This window comes from Leuciscus leuciscus, assembly GCF_965113295.1.
Source record: "Leuciscus leuciscus genome assembly, chromosome: 16".
Taxonomy (NCBI): Eukaryota; Metazoa; Chordata; class Actinopteri; order Cypriniformes; family Leuciscidae; genus Leuciscus; species Leuciscus leuciscus.
In genome coordinates this window covers 38054134-38077724 of record NC_138740.1, presented here as the reverse complement: position 1 = coordinate 38077724, position 23591 = coordinate 38054134, and the positions used below count along the sequence as shown (strand labels likewise).

The 23591-nt window shown below is 40.8% G+C and overlaps 1 protein-coding gene and 1 long non-coding RNA gene across 4 annotated transcripts in view; one reads left to right on the top strand and one right to left on the bottom strand.

Annotated features, from left to right (window-relative positions):
* The window catches only part of ric1 (RIC1 homolog, RAB6A GEF complex partner 1), a 69269-nt gene that overhangs the window by 11445 nt on the left and 34233 nt on the right, over positions 1-23591 (bottom strand). Inside the window, exons 3-18 of one of the 3 annotated variants that reach the window (XM_082140112.1) lie at positions 23167-23246; positions 22439-22546; positions 21269-21411; positions 18178-18314; positions 17765-17856; positions 15925-16013; positions 9491-9635; positions 8773-8821; positions 7278-7424; positions 5744-5941; positions 5614-5652; positions 4703-4813; positions 4530-4619; positions 4283-4443; positions 3335-3473; positions 2526-2642 (exon numbers count right to left, since the gene is read on the bottom strand). In XM_082140112.1, coding sequence (XP_081996238.1) covers positions 2526-2642; positions 3335-3473; positions 4283-4443; positions 4530-4619; positions 4703-4813; positions 5614-5652; positions 5744-5941; positions 7278-7424; positions 8773-8821; positions 9491-9635; positions 15925-16013; positions 17765-17856; positions 18178-18314; positions 21269-21411; positions 22439-22546; positions 23167-23246 — 1845 coding nt within the window. Of the gene's footprint in view, positions 1-2525; positions 2643-3334; positions 3474-4282; positions 4444-4529; positions 4620-4702; positions 4814-5613; positions 5653-5743; positions 5942-7277; positions 7425-8772; positions 8822-9490; positions 9636-15924; positions 16014-17764; positions 17857-18177; positions 18315-18494; positions 18733-19067; positions 19116-21268; positions 21412-22438; positions 22547-23166; positions 23247-23591 lie in introns of those variants that run through there. The other 2 variants (XM_082140113.1, XM_082140114.1) reach the window with 2 other exon arrangements.
* LOC309477038 lies at positions 18750-21345 on the top strand. The gene is made up of 3 exons (XR_014198489.1): positions 18750-19050; positions 19145-21217; positions 21256-21345. It is a non-coding gene; the product is annotated as an uncharacterized lncRNA (long non-coding RNA).

Below are 23591 nucleotides of genomic sequence, written 5' to 3'. Positions count from 1 at the left end.
TTCCTGATAGTTACTTGTATGAAAGATACAGATTTTACGCGGAAGGAATGTCTTATCTTTGCAAACTTCTTGAGCCGCACATAAAGAATTTAACACGTCGAATTCATGCACTTACTGTACCGCAAATATTGCGTTGCGTTGCGTTTTTCTTGTTGCAAGTGGTACATTCCTGCACGGTGGGTGACGCACAGAAGCTATAGGGGAAAACACGGTTTGTCGAACCATTCGTAAAGTGGTCCTCGCTCTGCAGGAGTACATGAATAGTTTCATTAATAGTGTTCCCCGGACATTTATCGGCCATGTCCATAAAAGAGGGCTTTTATAAAATTGCCGGTAAGATATATTGATAGGGTGGCATCACATGAACACATTTTATTTTTTTTCAAAAAGCAAATTGCACAAATGTACTATACAATATAATACATGTTAAGAATTATTTTAAATCTTTATTATTATTCTGTTAATCTTATGATAGGATTCCCTAGCTTTCTTAGTAGTACAAATAGCCTACGTTCTATATTTATGTAAAATTATGTATATATGTGTAGCCTATGTGTAATATAGCCTATAGCCTATTTTTATAATATATAAAAAATGTGCATGTATCATTTTTTATATATTATAAAAATAGGCTATAGGCTATATTACACATAGGCTATACAGTACATACATAATTTTACATAAATATAGAACGTATTTGTTTAACTTACACATTAACAATCAGCAATCTTTCTCCAACAGTCTTCTCTTGCTTTGGCAGCAGAGACCGTATTGTTTCGAGCTTGAAATACATATTTAAATTCATCGTAATTCTGAATGATTATCTCTTGCTCCTCCGCGGGAAAATATATCGCTCACGCTCTACCCGCGATTGGTTGTTCAGTGTCGACGTCACTCTTTTATGTGCACGCACGCGTGGAGTAATCATAGCTTAAGGATCAAAGCCTGAGTTGACAGAGAAAGTTGATGAGCTGCATCATGGTACCAATAAAGCCTGATTGCATCGGTTTGGTTTTGTCAACTCAAAACTAATCCTGTAACCTCGAGTTTGTTCAGCTACCTTCATGGTACAGGCCCCAGACGTGATAAACAATGTCAATAAACTAAACACAAATCTAAAGCAATAATACTTTCCTTACATAAACATAACTATTACCGAATGCTACATTTGGAAAATATAAAATTAAGCATGCTTTGTCGACAGAACCAGCTGCAATCGGTAAAGAATAATTGTGTTCCATAACGACTGCAAGAAACAAGCTAAAGTTTGTAGCTTGATAGACGCTACAACTACAACTTCCGCATTTGTCCAGGACTCCACGCAGTACGAGCGGAAACCGAGGGTAACGCGGATATGACGCAATTGACTGGCGACTCCCAGCTCTCCCCTGCTCTAACGCCCCGTTTCCTTGGATAAAATCGCAATTTTCTCACGATTTAAAAATAGTTGGAAACATTTGGGATATTGTAAGTAATCAACTTAACAAAATATATAACACTGGCCTTGAGATTTTGGGATATTTTAATGCAAAATTCTTACATTTTGTACCTTTAAGTACTGAGTGTTATTAATTAACTACATGTACTTACTATAGGGTTAGGCTTTGGTTGAGGGTTAATTGCATGTAATTATGCATAATTTACTGTTATTTCTATGGTAAGTACATGTAATATATGTAACAAGGACACTGTAAAATAAAAGTGTTACCTACATTTGCAACAGTATTTATTCATCTTTTTAACTAGTAAATCCAGCCGTTCATTGTTCATGTTAGTACACAGTGCATTAACTAATGTTAACAAGCACAACCTCTGATTTGAATCATTTAACCATCTATGAGGAAAATCTACAAAAAAAACTATTATTTGAAGCAAAAAAAGACTGGACAGAAACACTGTGAACTACAATCCCATGAAGCACTGCACATGACAATCAATGGAGAAACATGAAACTATTGATTTAAAGATATTGATAATGTATTTCAGCTTTGATCACAGGAATAAATTACACTTTACTATATATTCACATAGAAAACAGCTGATTTACATTGGAATAATATCTCACTGTTTTTATTGTATTTTTGATCAAATAAATGCAGCTTTGGTGAGCAGAAGAGACTTTTGACCGGTAGAGTGTGTATATATGTATATATTAACAATATATTTTACATTTATTGCAAAATATGCATGGATACAGTAGTTTGAGAGCATAGGGAGAATGACTTGGTTATGTAATTTGCATTATCAAGTATATATATATGTTTACATATATTTGCAGTGCTTCATGAGAGTTACCGGCACTAAAGTGTTTTTATTTGGTATAAACATGATTATAAAAATAAATAAAAAAGCTGAAATAACAAAAGCATATATCATCGATTAACACCCTCACAGAATGTCTGTCTTAAACAGATAAGTTATTATTAATTATCATTTCCTTATCAAGAAAAATAATGCGTTCTTTCCTCACAGAACCGAACTCGTGCTCTACTGGATCAGGATAAGGGGCGGGGCATCAGACTCACCAGCATCGTCTGATTGGCTGGCGTGTCCTTCTCTCGTACCTGTGGCCCGGATCGGTCTCTCTGCAGCATGATCAGCTGACCAGCCAAATTCAACAGGATACTCTCAGCCGAACAGGCCTGACACATACACACGGGCCATGAGTACGCATGCAAGAGTGTCTGTGTGTGTGTGAGTATGTGTACGTGAGTGTGTGTGTGTGTGTGTGTGTGTGTGTGCGAGAGAGTGTGCATGTGAGTGTGCGAGAGAGTGTGCATGTGAGTGAGTGTGAGTGTGCATATGCATATGAGAGTGTGCATGAGTGTGTGAGAGGGTGCATGAGTGTGCATGAGTGTGTGAGAGTGTGCATGAGTGTGTGAGAGGGTACATGAGTGTGCGAGAGAGTGTGCATGAATGTGTGAGAGGGTGCATAAGTGTGCGAGAGAGTGTGCATGAGTGTGTGAGAGAGTGCATGAGTGTGCGAGAGGGTGCATGAGTGTGCGAGAGTGTGCATGAGTGTGTGAGAGGGTGCATGAGTGTGCATGAGTGTGCGAGAGTGTGCATGAGTGTGCGAGAGTGTGCATGAGTGTGTGAGAGGGTGCATGAGTGTGCATGAGTGTGCATGAGTGTGCGAGAGTGTGCGAGAGTGTGTGAGAGGGTGCATGAGTGTGCGAGAGGGTGCGAGTGTGTGTGTGCGTAAGTGTGTGAGTATGCGTGAGTGTGTGCATGTGACAGTGTGTGTGACTGCGTGAGTGAGTGTGTGTGTGTGTGTGTGTGTGTCTGTGTGCGTGAGTGAGTGTGAGTGTGTGCATGTGAGCGTGTGCGTGTGTACCTGCTGCGGGGCTTTGAGTGTGATCCCGGTCTCGGTCCGCACTGACGTGAGGGTCACAGACACCACTAGACCAGGGTGAGGAATATAGCGAGACATCGAGACCTCCTGCAACAGCTCCACACTGGCCGACGGGTTCGGGCTGATGACACACACACGCGGAAACATCAAGACATGTTCATGACAAATACAACAAACATCCATCCATCTTACAAAACACTTGTGTACAAGAAACATAAAATAGTCACACACAAAAAAAAAAATACAAAAAAAATAAGGCATTCTGGGTCATATCTATGGAGCACCAAAGTGCTTGAAATAACAGAATTAAAGGTATAGCGGAGGATGTTTTACTTCCTGGTGGGTAGTCTAAACTATTGGTCCTCCTAATTGTCAATCATTCTGGTGAATCAATCAAACTTTTCAAAAAGTGGAGAGGGCGGGTCTTATCTAAAATTTGGAAAGATCCTCCGCTATACCTTTAAATATAATTATTCACCCTTTATATTGATTGACATTTTCCATTATTATGACAAAACTCTTTAGGAAAATCAAGGTTTGGAAATACAGGATTGATCCATTAGTTCATTCAGAAAAGAAAATAGACTTTAGAAAAAGCAAACTTTTAATAAATATTTTATATAAAAATAAATGCATATAAACCCCCCCCCCACTAAATTATACATAAATAAATAAATAGCATTTCTAAATGTGTCTTTTCTTGTCAGATTATTAGCGTTTTTTTGCTTTTTATTTATTTTTATTTATTTTTTGCAGATGTTTTTCTCTTTTATATATTAATTTAGTCATTTAAATGTAGCACCAGTGAATTTCATGATGACAGGGTTTAATAAAAATTGCTGGGTTTTTAATGGATTATTACAAAATGAACTAGTCCATTAATTCCAGATGATCTATGTCAGTGTGTGTGTGTGTGTGTGTGTGTGTCACCTGTCGTGTCGTCTCTCGATGCTGTACAGGCAGATGGAGCAGTCGGCCCGGAACAGAATCACCACGTTACGAAACACGTTCAGCAACAGTGTGTCGGCGTGAAGTTTGGTGACGCTAGCAAACGCGTTATCCAGATTAGCCGAGCGCACGTACAGCCTCAGCTAAAGCCATGAAAACACAAGACAGTCCATCACACACACAGATCAATACTGAGAAATCAGAGGAACATTAATGCAAGCGTTCTTGCCTCTTCCTGCCGGTCGATGAAATTATAACACGCAATAACAACAAAGTCGTTCCACCACGCGAGACCGCCCGTCACCGCCATATTCTGCTCCTGAAAACACACATCATTTTACAAAGTTTCCATCACAGGCTTTTACCTTTTAAATGAAAACACACTGATGGAGTGACGTTTACCTGTGTGACGTTACCGAACAGTTTCCATTTCCTGGAATATAAAGAATAATGTGCAAATCCACGGCGACCAGCGACGGCCACACACTGACCAGACCAGTCTATCGCTGCAAACTAAACACACAAAGACAGCCAGATTAATCACTCATTTCATGAAAAACTGGATTTTTGGAACCAAATGGAACAGCTAATTAGCATATGACCGCCCACATTTGCATATCTATATCTATAAAGAGCATTAGTGCCCGCCCGCTTTTTTAGCAGCGCTGGTTCTGGAATTTTCTCCATTAATTTTTACCCACAAAGGGATTTTAAAAAGTTTTTGTTGAAGAGTTATAAGCCATGAACCGAGGCAAACGTCTACGAGGAGAATCATAACATTACAAACTTGTGTGGTTATAAAAAATAAAATAAAAAGTGAAACTGTCAACTTTCAGTGAGCAAGGGACACTTAACAATTAAAAATTAAGAATTACAAGTATAGAGACCAAGGCATACTATAAAATATATAAAATATTACACATTATTATCAGTGTTGAAAACAGTTCATATTTTTGTGGAAACTGAGATATCTTTGATGAATAGAACGTTTAAAAGAACAGCATTTATTTGAAATATAATCTTTTGTAATATTATAAATGTCTTTATTGTCGTGTCTTTTGATCGTTTTACTGCATTCTTGTTGAATAAAAGTATTGGTTTTACTGACCGCAAACTGTTGAATGCTAGTTTATATTGAGAAGTATATATTACACATATAGCCATTAAAGTCATATTGCATTGTTGCATGAGGTAACAAATGTATTGTGGTGCACATATTATAGATCATTCAAGGTTTAAACAGTTTAAAATAGCCTTAAAAGTATAAAATAGCATGAAGTGTTGAGAATATGAGCCAGTGTGGCGGTTCTTACCCTGATGGGCCAGTTGGTCTCTAGATATGTGCTGTGAATCTGCAGGATTCAGAGGAACAGAAGCATATTTCAGAGTCTGAGATGAACGATCTAGAGCGTGTGATGGAGCTCGGAGTGTGTGATGATGTACCTGAACCACCTGCCAGTGCTTGTGTCCCAGTAAAGTGCTGAGCCCCTGAGAGAGAGGCGTGGAGAGCGAGGGCCGGTGCAGAGGAGTCCCAGTGTCCCGAGACGAGCTCTTATCCGGCCCGCTGTGAGCCTGAGTCGGGTCTCCACAGGTCAGATACAGACGGTCCTCTCCCTGCAGCAGCACCTGCTCCTGGTTACTCTGATCACACACACACACACACACACACACACACACACACACACACACACACACACACACACACACACACACACACACACACACACACACACACACACACACACACACACACACACACACACACACACACGACCATCAATACTGCATTTACACTCTTACATCTAATCAGCACTGTTATGTGCATAAACAGCAAAAACACTCATGCAATACATTTTTCCCCCCATTAAATGTAGCCTCTTATAATGTGGTTATAATAATCTGATAAGAATTTAACAGCTTCTACATCAAAACACTGATTTTCCAATTCATTTAGATCATTTTTCTCTTAAATGTTTGTTAATGTTACATGAGATTCGGTCTTTCTCAAAACATAATGCAGCATTTAAAGTGTGTTTGATTATAATGAAATGTCATGCCAGGTAATGCACAGCTTAAAATGCTGCAAAACATGAACAGAAAATGAAAAGACGTTACAATACATGTTCTCATTTTTAACATTAGAAAATACATTAGATCAAATGACCTAAAATGAGCAATATATTTTTTTTTCTAAAAAAATATATCTTTGTTCAATTCTAACAAATACAATTGCTAACTTTTTGTTCATGTTAGTTCACAGTGCATCAACTAATGTTAATAGATACGTTTGATTTCAAAAGTTGCATTTGTTAACATCAGTTAATGAACTGTGAACTAACATGAACTAACAATGACTTATTGCATTTTATTAACTAACATTAATATATTGCTCATTATTAGTTCATGTTAGCCAATGCATTAACTAACGTTAAGACCCTTTTTTACAAAGTTTATCTTCAATAAATAAGGTAACACTTTACAATAAAGTTCATTAACTAAAAATGAAAAATACTTCTTCAGCATGTATTAATCTTAGTTAATAATAATTTCAACATTTACTAATACATAAAAAAAAAAAATCAAAGGTTGTATTTGTTAACATTAGTTAATGCACTGTGAACTAACATGAACAAACAATGAACAGCTGGATTTATATTAACTAACATTAACAAAGATTATAAATACTGTAACTAATGTATTTCTCATTGTTAGTTCATGTTAGTGTATACATTAAAATTTTTTGAAAAAAATAATGAACCTTATTGTAAAGTGTTACCATCTAAAACTACATCTGGACAAATCTTTTCATACGAGTCAACTTAAGAGTCCATGAGGAGCTGAAACACATCAGACTCATTTAATCCTGAACTCTAATCACACATGCAGATGCGTCTGTGTACATGAGCAGTCAAAACCACTGTAACAGTGAGGCATTAAACCAGTGACTGTGATGGGTGTGTGTGTGTGTGTGTCTCACCGTGCACGGGTTGACTGTCAGCGCGCTCTTAATGAACTGAAACTGCAGAATGCCGGCTTGCTGGAGCTTCTCATCTCCTTCTGCTTCCACAGGAGTCGAGTCTGAGCTGCTGATCACCCACAGGTGGTATCCCTCCACACCCCAACTCTGAACACACACACACACACACACACACACACACTCACTCAGCATCCAGAGCCACTTCAGGCCAGTTCACACCGACCGACGCAGACCATCACCGGGTTACAGCACGTCACTTCTCAGACACTCAGCATGATCACTCGATGAACACACTGATCCGGTGAAGTGTGTGTCGTCACAGTGTGAATCGGCCTTTACATCGCATTCAAGCTATACATTACATCGTGACTCATTAGAACCTATAACCTTCTTTAACAAGTAAAAGTCCCTCAGTATAATTATACAAACGTCCTTTGTCCAGACATAATTTATCATAAAAATCATGTGTATCAAATATGATCATCAAGCTTTTGAGGAAGGTTTATTTGTAAATCTGACAATCATTGTATTGCACTGCATTATGTTTTAAAACTACAGAGCTTTGATCATAGAACTATAGACATTAATGTCTAATATCTATAGCATTCAAGCTATACATTAGATCAGCTCATGTAGGCCGTTGATGATGTGCACTAAAACTAAAAACATTATTACTTGAAATAAAAAAAACAAATGACTAATTATTTCAGCTATAATTAAATGTATAATTATATTATAATATAGGAAATAATTATGTAATACTCATCTATAATAAATAGTCTAAACTAAAACTTAATTTTATATATTCAGTAATGTCAAAAAGTGATTTGGTTTTAAACACCCAACAAGTTCAGTTTAATTCACGTTTATTTGTACAGCGCTTTCACAATATTGTTTCAAAGCAGCTTTACAGAAAATGCCTGAGTCTAATTTAGAGTGATCTGTTATCAGAGAGGACAATGTCTAAGTTATGCATTTTAGAAACGTCCATAATATACAAATCACACAGTAAGCTAATAATGTATTCATTTAAACCAGGGGTTTTCAAAGTGTGGGGCGTGTGGTAAAAATTATAGCCTAATAATTAGTTTAAATTAATACATTTAAAAAGTTAAATTGTTATTATTCAGAAAATAAGGCCTTGTTTACACTGCAGGTCTTGATGCCCAATTTACCATCCGTTTATGAATGGTGTTATGATGGTTATGAATGTTGTTGTGATGATTATGAATGGTGTTATGATGGTTATGAATGGTGTTATGATGGTTATGAATGGTGTTATGATGGTTATGAATGGTGTTATGATGGTTATGAATGGTGTTATGATGGTTATGAATGGTGTTATGATTGGTGTTATGATGGTTATGAATGGTGTTATGATGGTAATGAATGGTGTTTTGATGGTTATGAATGTTGTTATGATGGTTATGAATGTTGTTATGATGTTTATGAATGGTGTTATGATGGTGAATAAAGAGCATGTTTACACACTCACCATAGAGCTGATCTTCAGAGGATCTTTCTTCGTGCCGTCTGAGCGATAACTGCAGCAGGAAAAACAACACTTTAAAATGAGCTTCCATTAGTTAACTTCATTACTGCACATGAACTAATAATGACACATAGGGTGACCAGACGTCCCGAAAAATCCGGGACAGTCCCGAAATCTAAGCTGTTGTCCCGAATCCCGAATCCGGCCCTAAATGTCCCGAAAATTATACTTAAGCAAAATCTTCTTGAGTAGTTATTGTCTGATAAAACATTAAAAGCTGTCCGTGGAGCTTGAGTCGTCCTGCAGCCCACGCCGGCTGCTCATTGGCTGCAGCATCTTTTTTTCTTCTTTTCTTTAAGTTCTACAAAGATACCGTAGGTGCGAATTGATATGCATTGATAAGCGAGCGCAAGTTGCCGCAGCCGCGAGGTGTGTAATCTTTTGGTGTAGCAGAAGAGCAGACAAGCTTTGGGACAAACTATCACGTTATAGCGTCTTTAACGGTTGATCTCTGTCGCTTAGTTACACGCATCCTGCCACGTAAACTGGCCTGTCAATCATCTTGTCAAAGATAAAATCCTCGACATTTCATTTAATGTCCTCCTGTATCGGAGAAAAATGCAGAAGCGCGTTGATCTGCAGTCGCGGGTCTTTCATGACGAGACTCGTATTCATGCATAATGATGCATTTAAAAGATGCACATAAAGTCATGTGACTCACGCGAAGTCCTCTCCGAGTGTGCAGATGAGATGAGCCCCGAACACACTCCACAGGGACAGGCCCCCACAGTCCCACGTCACCATGGCAACGCTGCAGTCGGGGGACCAGCGGATCATCTTCACAGGGCCCGTCTTATTCCACACATCTGGGACGAGAGAGAGAGAGAGAAAGAGAGAGAGTGTGAGAGAGAGAGTGAGAGAAAGTGTTTAAAACCAGTGTCACACACACTAAACCAGGGGAGATGTCTCCAGAACACAGGGAAATGAGGAGCAGCAGATGGAAAGTAAACTGGAACGGGATTTTATTTTATTTTTTTCACTAGTTAATGCAGACAGAATATGCAATTAGACAATACGAAAGCAAACCAACAACAAAAATACTAGGACTGGGAAACGATTAATCAGGATTAAATCGCATCCAAAATAAAAGTTTACATAATATATATATGTGTGTGTGTACTGTGTATAATTTTGTAAATACACACACATGCATGTATATATTTAAGAAATATTTGCATGTATATATAAATACAGTAGTCAACATTTGAAGTGGATCAAAAAAAGTTCATCAGAGTTGTCCTAAGACAAGAACGGCTATTGTTCAAAACTCATGTATAACTTTGATGAAAGGCTTTGATCCACTTCAGATGTTGACTACAGTATTTATACATAATATATATTATATATAAATATTTTATATGTAAATAACTAATTTTTCTTAAATATATACATGTGTGTGTATTTATATATACACACAATAATTATACATAATTATATATTATGCAAGCAGGGCCTGAATTTCGTTTTGGAAAATGGGGGGGGGAAATCCCCCCCTTGGGGGATTCTTATGGGGGGGGATTTTTTATTTGAGGGGGGGAGTTTAGACTTTTTATTTTTTTTATTACCGGTACATTTATCTCGCCTAAATGTTTGCTCACTCATCGCATTTTTACAATGGGGTAATTTTGTTCTTAAGAATTTACACAACACAAGGAAGCTTGATTTCAATCTTTGAATTAAATTGAAAAAAGTAGCACAAATAAATACACTAGAATAAAGATACCAATAAAGAGAAATAAAGAGAATTTTTTTTGCTTAGGTGTAACACTAGTATTCAGAAATACAGAGACTGAATAAAGTAATCAAATGTAAAATAACAACAGGAGTTGGTTTTTTAGTCCTGACTAAATTAAATACATAGGCTATTAATCCTGATTCCTTAAAATGAAAGCTATGTTTTGTTGTTTTGACAACCAAATTAATGACAGACACATAATGCTGCGGTCCCTTTAAGAGCTAGTGCACGGATCCTGTGTTCATTATACGGTCACGTGCGATTTATGCTTATTTAAGACATAACCGACTGTGTTTAGAGGATACTCACCAAGACCGAAAATTGACATAATTTCCGCATGTTTTTGACTGTTAATAGCGATATAATCCACGAAAAATAACTTGTGTTACCCGCGAGCTGTGTGTGAGGCGGCTTTACTCTATGTATGCGTGCAAAAAAAACAAAACAAAAAAAGAATCTCTCAGACAGCGCGCAAGTAGCCTACCAAAGAGTTTAAAATCACGTGAATGTTTAAACTGGTGAGACTTAAAAAGACGTGCAAATGGTAAACTTTAGTTACTCATGATGCAATGCTGGCCCGATTATGCAAGTGACAATTCCGTCTATCCCGACTCCCGAAACGCGAGTGTATTATTGCCGCCTGCAGCGCTTAACGATTACCTTGTTCAACCCATTTTGAGAGACGAGAGATAGAAGACGCAGCACCGCTGAATCACTCACGCTGTTTGTGAAATTGCGTCTCACAGACAGTTTTAAAATTAGATTTTATAATCTGTGTGGATTAATTTAATAATACAACCTACATGCTAAAGTGAATCAATGTTTGCGGGAATTTCCCGCATTATAAGTGGGAGACCTGCGGGAATGATTAAAATTATGCGCAATACCCGCAATCTCGCGCCGAAATTCAAGCCCTGCTGCGATTAATCACTGCCCAGCCCTAAAAAATACATTTAAAGAAAAAATCAGTGTAAAACATGTAAGAGTAGTTTGCTTGTACTGTAATGTTACCGAATGCATAAAAAAGTAAAGTGTAAAACAAGCAACAGTTTGATTGTACTGTAATATTACTAAACTGTTATTTAGTTTTAGCAAATTATTGTGTTTGTTTATAATTTAACAGCTATTTTCATGGCAAGTAAATTATGAAAATAATTAATTTTCAGTAAAAAATAAATAAAAATAAATCAGTAACACTTTGCAACAAAGTTTCATTAGTAGCATTAGTTAATTACATTAGTTAACATGAACTAAATAAATGCTGTAAAAGTATTTTAACTATTAATTATTTAATAGTTAATAATGTTACTTTCAACATTTATTAATACTTTAAAATCAAACATTGCATCTCGAAAAAAGCTAAAAATGTAATCTGGCCTCATTCAAATCTTCATAAGAATAAACAAGAATAAAAACATTTTAGAGTTAAAATAATCTGAAATTTGATGAAAAATCCTAAACTATAGCTGGGAAAATCAGTTTGAGCCTCGACGTCTTGCCTATGGATCAACAAACAGCATTAGCTGGAATCGGACTAAGTGACTTCCTGTTGTTACAGTGGTTTATCTCAGTTGATCAGGAAACTAACTTGACAAACTGACACTTCTGAGGAAATCTAGTCAGTGATTTGAGGGTTTGATGATGTGATTCCCAAAGTCAAGTCCCGGTGATGTCATCGTCCAGCTCAGTTCAGTTCTCATATAATGGTGTCAATGCAGGCAGATCAATAATATTGTTGAATATTAAATTAAATGTCCCTAACTAGTCAAAGGCGACAAAGGCAAACACACACACAGCAGCCACCAGGGGGCGTCAGTGGATCACTTGATCAGAGAGGATTGTGGGTCTGAGGTTAAATAAAAGGATCATCCTCCATCTGTGGTTTGACTAAAGCTGTGCTGAATCCTGTGGTTTCACTGCAGTTTAACAGGAGTGTGTGAGGAGTGTCTCACCTGGGTAGTGTTTAGGGGTTAACTCGAGTTTAACAGGAGTGTGTGAGGAGTGTCTCACCTGGGTAGTGTTTAGGGGTTAACTCGAGTTTAACAGGAGTGTGTGAGGAGTGTCTCACCTGGGTAGTGTTTAGGGGTTAACTCGAGTTTAACAGGAGTGTGTGAGGAGCGTCTAACTTGGGTAGTGTTTAGGGGTTAACTCGAGTTTAACAGGAGTGTGTGAGGAGTGTCTCACCTGGGTAGTGTTTAGGGGTTAACTCGAGTTTAACAGGAGTGTGTGAGGAGCGTCTAACTTGGGTAGTGTTTAGGGGTTAACTCGAGTTTAACAGGAGTGTGTGAGGAGTGTCTCACCTGGGTAGTGTTTAGGGGTTAACTCGAGTTTAACCGGAGTGTGTGAGGAGTGTCTCACCTGGGTAGTGTTTAGGGGTTAACTAGGGGTTAACTAGGGGTTAACTGGGGGTTAACTAGGGGTTAACTCGAGTTTAACAGGAGTGTGTGAGGAGCGTCTAACTTGGGTAGTGTTTAGGGGTTAACTAGGGGTTAACTCGAGTTTAACCGGAGTGTGTGAGGAGTGTCTCACCTGGGTAGTGTTTAGGGGTTAACTAGGGGTTAACTCGAGTTTAACAGGAGTGTGTGAGGAGCGTCTAACTTGGGTAGTGTTTAGGGGTTAACTAGGGGTTAACTAGGGGTTAACTCGAGTTTAACAGGAGTGTGTGAGGAGTGTCTCACCTGGGTAGTGTTTAGGGATTAACTCGAGTTTAACAGGAGTGTGTGAGGAGCGTCTAACTTGGGTAGTGTTTAGGGGTTAACTCGAGTTTAACAGGAGTGTGTGAGGAGTGTCTCACCTGGGTAGTGTTTAAGGGTTAACTCGAGTTTAACCGGAGTGTGTGAGGAGTGTCTCACCTGGGTAGTGTTTAGGGGTTAACTCGAGTTTAACAGGAGTGTGTAGAGGAGTGTCTCACCTGGGTAATGTTTAGGGGTTAACTCGAGTTTAACAGGAGTGTGTGAGGAGCGTCTCACCTGGGTAGTATTTAGGGGTTAACTCGAGCTTAACAGGAGTGTGTGAGGAGCGTCTCACCTGGGTAGTGTTTAGGGGTTAACTCGAGTTTAACAGGAGTGTGTAGAGGAGTGTCTCACCTGGGTAATGTTTAGGGGTTAACTCGAGTTTAACAGGAGTGTGTGAGGAGCGTCTCACCTGGGTAGTGTTTAGGGGTTAACTCGAGTTTAACAGTAGTGTGTGAGGGGCGTCTCACCTGGGTAGTGTTTAGGGGTTAACTCGAGTTTAACAGGAGTGTGTGAGGAGTGTCTCACCTGGGTAGTGTTTAGGGGTTAACTCGAGTTTAACAGGAGTGTGTAGAGGAGTGTCTCACCTGGGTAATGTTTAGGGGTTAACTCGAGTTTAACAGGAGTGTGTGAGGAGCGTCTCACCTGGGTAGTGTTTAGGGGTTAACTCGAGTTTAACAGGAGTGTGTGAGGAGTGTCTCACCTGGGTAATGTTTAGGGGTTAACTCGAGTTTAACAGGAGTGTGTGAGGAGTGTCTCACCTGGGTAGTGTTTAGGGGTTAACTCGAGTTTAACAGGAGTGTGTGAGGAGTGTCTCACCTGGGTAGTGTTTAAGGGTTAACTCGAGTTTAACAGGAGTGTGTAGAGGAGTGTCTCACCTGGGTAGTCTTTAGGGGTTAACTCGAGTTTAACAGGAGTGTGTGAGGGGTGTCTCACCTGGGTAGTGTTTAGGGGTTAACTCGAGCTTAACAGGAGTGTGTGAGGAGCGTCTCACCTGGGTAGTGTTTAGGGGTTAACTCGAGTTTAACAGGAGTGTGTGAGGAGTGTCTCACCTGGGTAGTGTTTAGGGGTTAACTCGAGTTTAACAGGAGTGTGTAGAGGAGTGTCTCACCTGGGTAATGTTTAGGGGTTAACTCGAGTTTAACAGGAGTGTGTGAGGAGCGTCTCACCTGGGTAGTGTTTAGGGGTTAACTCGAGTTTAACAGGAGTGTCTCACCTGGGTAGTGTTTAGGGGTTAACTCGAGTTTAACAGGAGTGTGTGAGGGGCGTCTCACCTGGGTAGTGTTTAGGGGTTAACTCGAGTTTAACAGGAGTGTGTGAGGAGTGTCTCACCTGGGCAGTGTTTAGGGGTTAACTCGAGTTTAACAGGAGTGTGTGAGGGGCGTCTCACCTGGGTAGTGTTTAGGGGTTAACTCGAGTTTAACAGGAGTGTGTGAGGAGCGTCTCACCTGGGTAGTGTTTAGGGGTTAACTCGAGTTTAACAGGAGTGTGTGAGGAGTGTCTCACCTGGGTAGTGTTTAGGGGTTAACTCGAGTTTAACAGGAGTGTGTAGAGGAGTGTCTCACCTGGGTAATGTTTAGGGGTTAACTCGAGTTTAACAGGAGTGTGTGAGGAGCGTCTCACCTGGGTAGTGTTTAGGGGTTAACTAGGGGTTAACTCGAGTTTAACAGGAGTGTGTGAGGAGTGTCTCACCTGGGTAGTGTTTAGGGGTTAACTCGAGCTTAACAGGAGTGTGTAGAGGAGTGTCTCACCTGGGTAGTGTTTAGGGGTTAACTCGAGTTTAACAGGAGTGTGTGAGGAGCGTCTAACTTGGGTAGTGTTTAGGGGTTAACTCGAGTTTAACAGGAGTGTGTGAGGAGTGTCTCACCTGGGTAGTGTTTAGGGGTTAACTCGAGTTTAACAGGAGTGTGTAGAGGAGTTTCTCACCTGGGTAATGTTTAGGGGTTAACTCGAGTTTAACAGGAGTGTGTGAGGAGCGTCTCACCTGGGTAGTCTTTAGGGGTTAACTCGAGTTTAACAGGAGTGTGTAGAGGAGTGTCTCACCTGGGTAGTGTTTAGGGGTTAACTCGAGTTTAACAGGAGTGTGTGAGGGGCGTCTCACCTGGGTAGTGTTTAGGGGTTAACTCGAGCTTAACAGGAGTGTGTGAGGAGCGTCTCACCTGGGTAGTGTTTAGGGGTTAACTCGAGTTTAACAGGAGTGTGTGAGGAGTGTCTCACCTGGGTAGTGTTTAGGGGTTAACTCGAGTTTAACAGGAGTGTGTAGAGGAGTGCCTCACCTGGGTAGTGTTTAGGGGTTAACTCGAGTTTAACAGGAGTGTGTGAGGGGCGTCTCACCTGGGTAGTGTTTAGGGGTTAACTCGAGTTTAACAGGAGTGTGTGAGGAGTGTCTCACCTGGGTAGTGTTTAGGGGTTAACTCGAGTTTAACAGGAGTGTGTAGAGGAGTGCCTCACCTGGGTAGTGTTTAGGGGTTAACTCGAGTTTAACAGGAGTGTGTAGAGGAGTGCCTCACCTGGGTATTGTTTAGGGGTTAACTCGAGTTTAACAGGAGTGTGTAGAGGAGTGCCTCACCTGGGTAGTGTTTAGGGGTTAACTCGAGTTTAACAGGAGTGTGTAGAGGAGTGCCTCACCTGGGTAGTGTTTAGGGGTTAACTCGAGTTTATGAGAGAGCTGCATGGATCCTGTAGAGCTGTCAATCATGTAGACCAACACTGAACCACTGCAACACACACAATAAACATGATCACACACACTCTTCTGGTGATTTGAGATGATATCACACACAAAAAGAGCAATTTCTATCTGATGAAATAAATCTAGACTGAGAATAACTACTAAACTATTACTACAGATACAAAAGTTTGAGGTCAGTTAGATTTCTTTTGAAGACATTTATAATGTTACAAAAGATTATATTAAAAGAATCCTGAAAAATTAAATGTATCATGGTTTCCACAAAAATATACAACTTTTTTCAAAGTTTATAACAATTAGAAATGTTTCAAATCATCATATTAGAATGATTTGTGAAGGATCATGTGACACTGAAGACTGGAGTAATGATGCTGATAATTCAGCTTTGATCACAGGAATAAATTACACTTTACTGTATATTCATATAGAAAACAGCTGATTTACATTGGAATAATATTTCACTGTTTTTACTGTATTTGTGATCAAATAAATGAGCAAAACATTAAAAAAAATCTTCCAGACCCCAAACCTTTGAACACTAGTTTTAATCCTCTGATATCTCTAGATTGAACAGGGAAACAACAGCCACATGTCTGATATAAATATAACATTGTAACATGACTCTCTCTCTCTCACACTCATACTCACACAACACAAATCACACATCACACACACACAGACAGGACAACACACTCTCTCTCTCTTCTCTCTCTCTCGCTCTCTCTCCACACCTGATACACACATAAACACAGACAGGACAACACACACACACTCTCTCTCTCTCTCTCTCTCTCTCACACTCATACTCACACAACACACCTGATACACACACACACACACACACACACACACAGGACATCTCTCTCTCTCTCCACACCTGATACACACACAAACACAGACATGAGAACACACACACACTCATACTCACACAACACCAATGATACACACACACTCTCACACACAAACACAGACAGACAGACAGGACAACACAACACACACACACACACACACACACACACACACACACACACACACACACACACACACACACACACACACACATCACACCTGACACACACACACACACACACACACACACACACACACTCACACACAAAGACAGACAGACAGACAGACAGACAGACAGACAGGACAACACAACACAACACAACACACACTCTCACACATACACAGACACATCACACCTGATACACACACACTCACAGACAGACAGACAGACAGACAGACAGACAGACAGACAGACAGACAGACAGACAGACAGACAGACAGACAGACAGACAGACAGACAACACAACACAACACAACACAACACAACACAACACAACACACACTCTCACACAGACACATCACACCTGATACACACACACTCTCACACACAAACACAGACAGACAGACAGACAGACAGACAGGACAACACGCACACACACTCTCACAGACACAATCAGACACAAACACAGACAGACAGAACACCACAACACACACACACACACACTCTCACACACAGACAGATCACACCTGATACACACACAATCACAGACAGACAGACAGACAGGACAATACAACGCACGCACGCACACACACACGCTACACACAACACACACAGACAGATAAATCACTCACTCACTACAAATAACAAAGACCACACCTGACACACAAACAAAAATCGCACCAGAGACACACATTCACACACAACACTAATGACACGGATCACACCTGATACACACACACACACACACAAATGACACACACACACACCTTGCGCAGCCGAAGGCCATTAGTCTGTATTTGTTGTTGACGGCGACACATGTGCCATCAGAGACATCAGCGGCCCAAACGCCCTGCAGCTGCTGCAGAGAAACACACACACACACACACAACATTAGTACATGAACACAAACACATCAAGCCAGTGTCTTTCTGAAAATCATAACGCAATCTAAACATGTGTCGCATTCTCAGACATGAGCGTGAACAGTCTTCTGTGATCAGGTTTGTCCTTCAGATTAACTACTGTCATGCTGGAGCGTGCTGTGCGAGTGGGTGTGTGAGTGTATATACATCCTGAGAATCATCTTTGAAGAGTTCAAGTTAAAGTAGGATAATCTGAACACACAGTATCAGTTACTCATAGCATGTGTTTAAATGAACCGAGTGTTTGTGAAACTCACGTCTGTGGCGAGTCTGTTTGCAGTTGGTGTGATGAATCCAAGTCTCCCGTCATCAAACACGACAGCAAACCCGTCCAGTGTGGAGCAATACTCCATATCCCGAATGTACACGCCCTCCAGGTCCAAACATGGCCCTCCTACACACACACACACACACACACACACACACACACACACACACACACACACACACACACACACACACACACACACACACACACACACACACACACACACACACACACACACACACACACACACACACACACACACACACACACACACACACACACACACACACACACACACACACACACACACACACACACACACGAGTGTCATTATTCAGATCAGATAAACACACGTTCACTGGTCAGGATCATCACGGGTCATACAGTATATAAAGAGTGTTACACTCTACAATAAGGTCTCGTTAGTATTAATACATTAACTAATATTGCATAACTAAAATATTATAACAGGCTTTATTTTCTTTATGCAAACATTTTATGTCTTGGTACTTTCTTGTAATATTGTGGTGTAATAAGACCTCGGCCCAGCTTCATAAACGGCCCGATAAATGACCACCACTCACAAATACAGTGCTTACATAAAAAAAAAAAAAAACTTAAATGGTAACCCTAACTTAACAAAAATGTCCCGTTAACATTAAGCAATACATTTGTTACAGTATTAATCTAAAAATACTGCATTGTTATTTCATGTGTTCGTCAGAGATAAACACAGGGGAACGGCCTGGATTGGATCTGAACACGTTCATTGGTCATACAGTGCACAGGTTCACTGGTCATACAGTAAATGAAGAGTGTGTGAGGTGTGTGACCTCTGGAGTGTGTATATAGAGTGTGTGAGGTGTGTGTGTGTGTGACCTCTGGAGGACTGCAGGTCGAGGGAGAAGGGGACGGTGCACAGGTTCACTGGTCATAGAGTAAATGAAGAGTGTGAGAGGTGTGTGTGAGACCTCTGGGGTGTGTATATAGAGTGTGTGAGGTGTGTGTGTGACCTCTGGAGTGTGTATATAGAGTGTGTGAGGTGTGTGTGTGTGACCTCTGGAGTGTGTATATAGAGTGTGTGAGGTGTGTGTGAGACCTTTGGAGCATATATAGAGTGTGTATATAGAGTGTGTGTGTGACCTCTGGAGGACTGCAGGTCGAGGGAGAAGGGGACGGTACACAGGTTCACTGGTCATACAGTAAATGAAGAGTGTGTGAGGTGTGTGACCTCTGGAGTGTGTATATAGAGTGTGTGAGGTATGTGACCTCTGGAGTGTGTATATAGAGTGTGTGAGGTGTGTGACCTCTGGAGTGTGTATATAGAGTGTGTGAGGTGTGTGACCTCTGGAGTGTGTATATACACTCACCTAAAGGATTATTAGGAACACCATACTAATACTGTGTTTGACCCCCTTTTGCCTTCAGAACTGCCTTAATTCTACGTGGCATTGTTTCAACAAGGTGCTGAAAGCATTCATTAGAAATGTTGTCCCATATTGATAGGATAGCATCTTGCAGTTGATGGAGATTTGTGGGATGCACATCCAGGGCACGAAGCTCCCGTTCCACCACATCCCAAAGATGCTCTATTGGGTTGAGATCTGGTGACTGTGGGGGCCATTTTAGTACAGTGAACTCATTGTCATGTTCAAGAAACCAATTTGAAATGATTCGAGCTTTGTGAAATGGTGCATTATCCTGCTGGAAGTAGCCATCAGAGGATGGGTACATGGTGGTCATAAAGGGATGGACATGGTCAGAAACAATGCTCAGGTAGGCCGTGGTATTTAAACGATGCCCAATTGGCACTAAGGGGCCTAAAGTGTGCCAAGAAAACATCCCCCACACCATTACACCACCACCACCAGCCTGCACAGTGGTAACAAGGCATGATGGATCCATGTTCTCATTCTGTTTACACCAAATTCTGACTCTACCATCTGAATGTCTCAACAGAAATCAAGACTCATCAGACCAGGCAACATTTTTCCAGTCTTCAACTGTCCAATTTTGGTGAGCTCGTGCAAATTTTAGCCTCTCTTTCCTATTTGTAGTGGAGATGAGTGGTACCCGGTGGGGTCTTCTGCTGTTGTAGCCCATCCGCCTCAAGGTTGTGCGTGTTGTGGCTTCACAAATGCTTTGCTGCATACCTCGGTTGTAACGAGTGGTTATTTCAGTCAAAGTTGCTCTTCTATCAGCTTGAATCAGTCAGCCCATTCTCCTCTGACCTCTAGCATCAACAAGGCATTTTCGCCCACAGGACTGCCGCATACTGGATGTTTTTCCCTTTTCACACCATTCTTTGTAAACCCTAGAAATGGTTGTGCGTGAAAATCCCAGTAACTGAGCAGATTGTGAAATACTCAGACCGGCCCGTCTGGCACCAACAACCATGCCACGCTCAAAATTGCTTAAATCACCTTTCTTTCCCATTCTGACATTCAGTTTGGAGTTCAGGAGATTGTCTTGACCAGGACCACACCCCTAAATGCATTGAAGCAACTGCCATGTGATTGGTTGATTAGATAATTGCATCAATGAGAAATTGAACAGGTGTTCCTAATAATCCTTTAGGTGAGTGTAGAGTGTGCGAGGAGTGTGTGTGTGACCTCTGGAGTGTGTATATGGAGTGTGTATATAGAGTGTGTGAGGTGTGTGTGACCTCTGGAGGACTGCAGGTCGAGGGAGAAGGGGACGGTACACAGGTTCACTGGTCATACAGTAAATGAAGAGTGTGTGAGGTGTGTGACCTCTGGAGTGTGTATATAGTGTGTGTGAGGTGTGTGTGTGACCTCTGGAGTGTGTATATAGAGTGTGTGAGGTGTGTGTGTGACCTCTGGAGTGTGTATATAGAGTGTGTGAGGTGTGTGTGTGACCTCTGGAGTGTGTATATAGAGTGTGTGTGTGACCTCTGGAGGACTGCAGGTCGAGGGAGAAGGGGACGGTACACAGGTTCACTGGTCATACAGTAAATGAAGAGTGTGTGAGGTGTGTGACCTCTGGAGTGTGTATATAGAGTGTGTGAGGTGTGTGACCTCTGGAGTGTGTATATAGAGTGTGTGAGGTGTGTGTGAGACCTCTGGAGGACTGCAGGTCGAGGGAGAAGGGGACGGTGCACAGGTTCACTGCTCTCCTGCCGTTACTGACACTGTCCCAGTGCAACATGTGGAGGAAACCATCAGCCGTCGCCACTAACAGATCCTCCTGCAGCGTCTGCAGACTGACACACACACACACACACACACACTTCACATCAGATCAAGCCTCTGGATTACCAACACACCGTTAGTTCACATTACACACACAAAATCAAGCCTCTGGATTACCAACATATTGTTAGGTCACATTTACACACACACACACACACACACACACACACACACACACACACACACACACACACACACACACACACACACACACACACACACACACACACACACACACACACACACACACACACACACACACACACACACACACACACACACACACACACACACACACACACACAGATTATTTTCATTGCAGGAGATGTGCTGTATATTTTCTACCAGTTAGAACTTATATTCAAACTTCTTCATCTAGATTCCGGGTTTGCAAATTTTTTTGCTAACTAAAATGATTAACAATGTTTTTGTTTACTTACTGTGTGTGAGTGCGTGTGTGCGTCTGTGTGTGAGAGTGTGTGTGTGTGTCTGTGTATGTGTGAGAGTGTGAATGTGTGTGTGAGTGCGTGTGTGAAAGAGAGAATAAGATAATGTTTGAATAAATCCGTCAAGTTGTCAGCCACCATTTAAATATTTATATTTCAAAAATGTATTGGAGTAAAAATATAATTATCTAATACATTTAGTATTCTAACTTCATTATTATAAAAACTTCCTTGAGTGCATCAAGAGTTTGTTTACAAATGAGTTAATTTGTAGCCTGTAATATTATATATTATAGTTTAGTGGAGATTGTTTTCCCTTGAGAAACTTTGCCATACTGTACCTGATATATATCCAAAACAATCAATACTGAATCACAAGCTTGTGTGTGTGTGTGTGTGTATGCGTGAGTGTGTGTTGTGAATGTGTGAGTGAGTGTGTGCGTATGTATGTGTCTGAAACTTTGCCATGTACTGTACCTGATATATATCCAAAACGATCAATACTGAATCACAAGCTTGTGTGTGTGTGTGTGTGTGTGTGTGTGTGTGTGTGTGTGAGTGTGTGTGTGTGTGTGTGTGTGTGTTTATGTACCAGCTGATAGGAGCCTCCAGGTCGACAGGTTTCTTCATCTCTAGCGTCAGAGCTGGAGCGCACTGTTCCTCCTTATAGCCCGGAGTCACCTTAACACGAGCACTGCCCCTGACACACACACACACACACGGAAGAATAACATAATCTGTTAAGTCTGTGTGATTTAGTCTGAATGCTTCATTATACACAACACACACACCATTATAAACACATTCCCAGCCCATAAACAGCATTTTATATTCCTTGATATTTACAGATGAAAGCTGAAAACACCACGAGCACAGCGACACACACAGAGACAGACGGAGTGTGTCGAACACGTCCTGACTTGACAAACGCCATCCTGAACACTGACATTTGAAGATCTGAAGACTGGGTGCGTGTGTGTTTTTTGAAATCTAATTGAGGTCAATGGGTGTGTCACCACACTGCTGTGGGCTACAGGTGTGTGTGTGTTTGTGTGTGAGAGTGTGAGTGCGAGTGTGTGTGTGTCCTACTTCATTATTTGGGGGACATATTTAAACCCAGAGGTGAGCGTGAGCGAAACGTGACAAAACATCCCAAAACATCCTTTTAGAGACGTCCTCGTTTGTGAAAAAATATTTTATTTGAATATATTTTTTTGTTTATTATTGTACAAATGCAAAAAGTTGTTGCTGGGACGTCTGAATCTGCTGAAGCTAAAAGTACCAGCAAATTACAGACTAGGAGGGTCAAAGGTCACTCACTTGGGATAGACAGGCTCGTACAGGTACTTCTCATCCAACCCGCCGAGGATGTCGAACAACAGAACATAACCGTTCGCAGCCTAGAGAGAGAGAGAGAGAGAGAGAGAGAGAGAGAGAGAGAGAGAGAGAGAGAGAGAGAGAGAGAGAGATTGATGAAGTCTGCAGTGGTGTAGAGTAACAAATGCTGCAGGACACACTGATACTGACACACACACTACTCTCTACGGAAAACTTGGACGTAAAAAGGGGATTTTAAACAAGTGCGATTTCTGCAAAAGTCATGGAAATTGGTAAAACCATAAACGCTCATGGAATTTATAAATGATTCCAGTAACATCAAGCTCTAAAAACATTATTATGTGGAAATAGATAGATAGACAGATAGACAGATAGATAGATAGACAGACAGATAGATAGATATATAG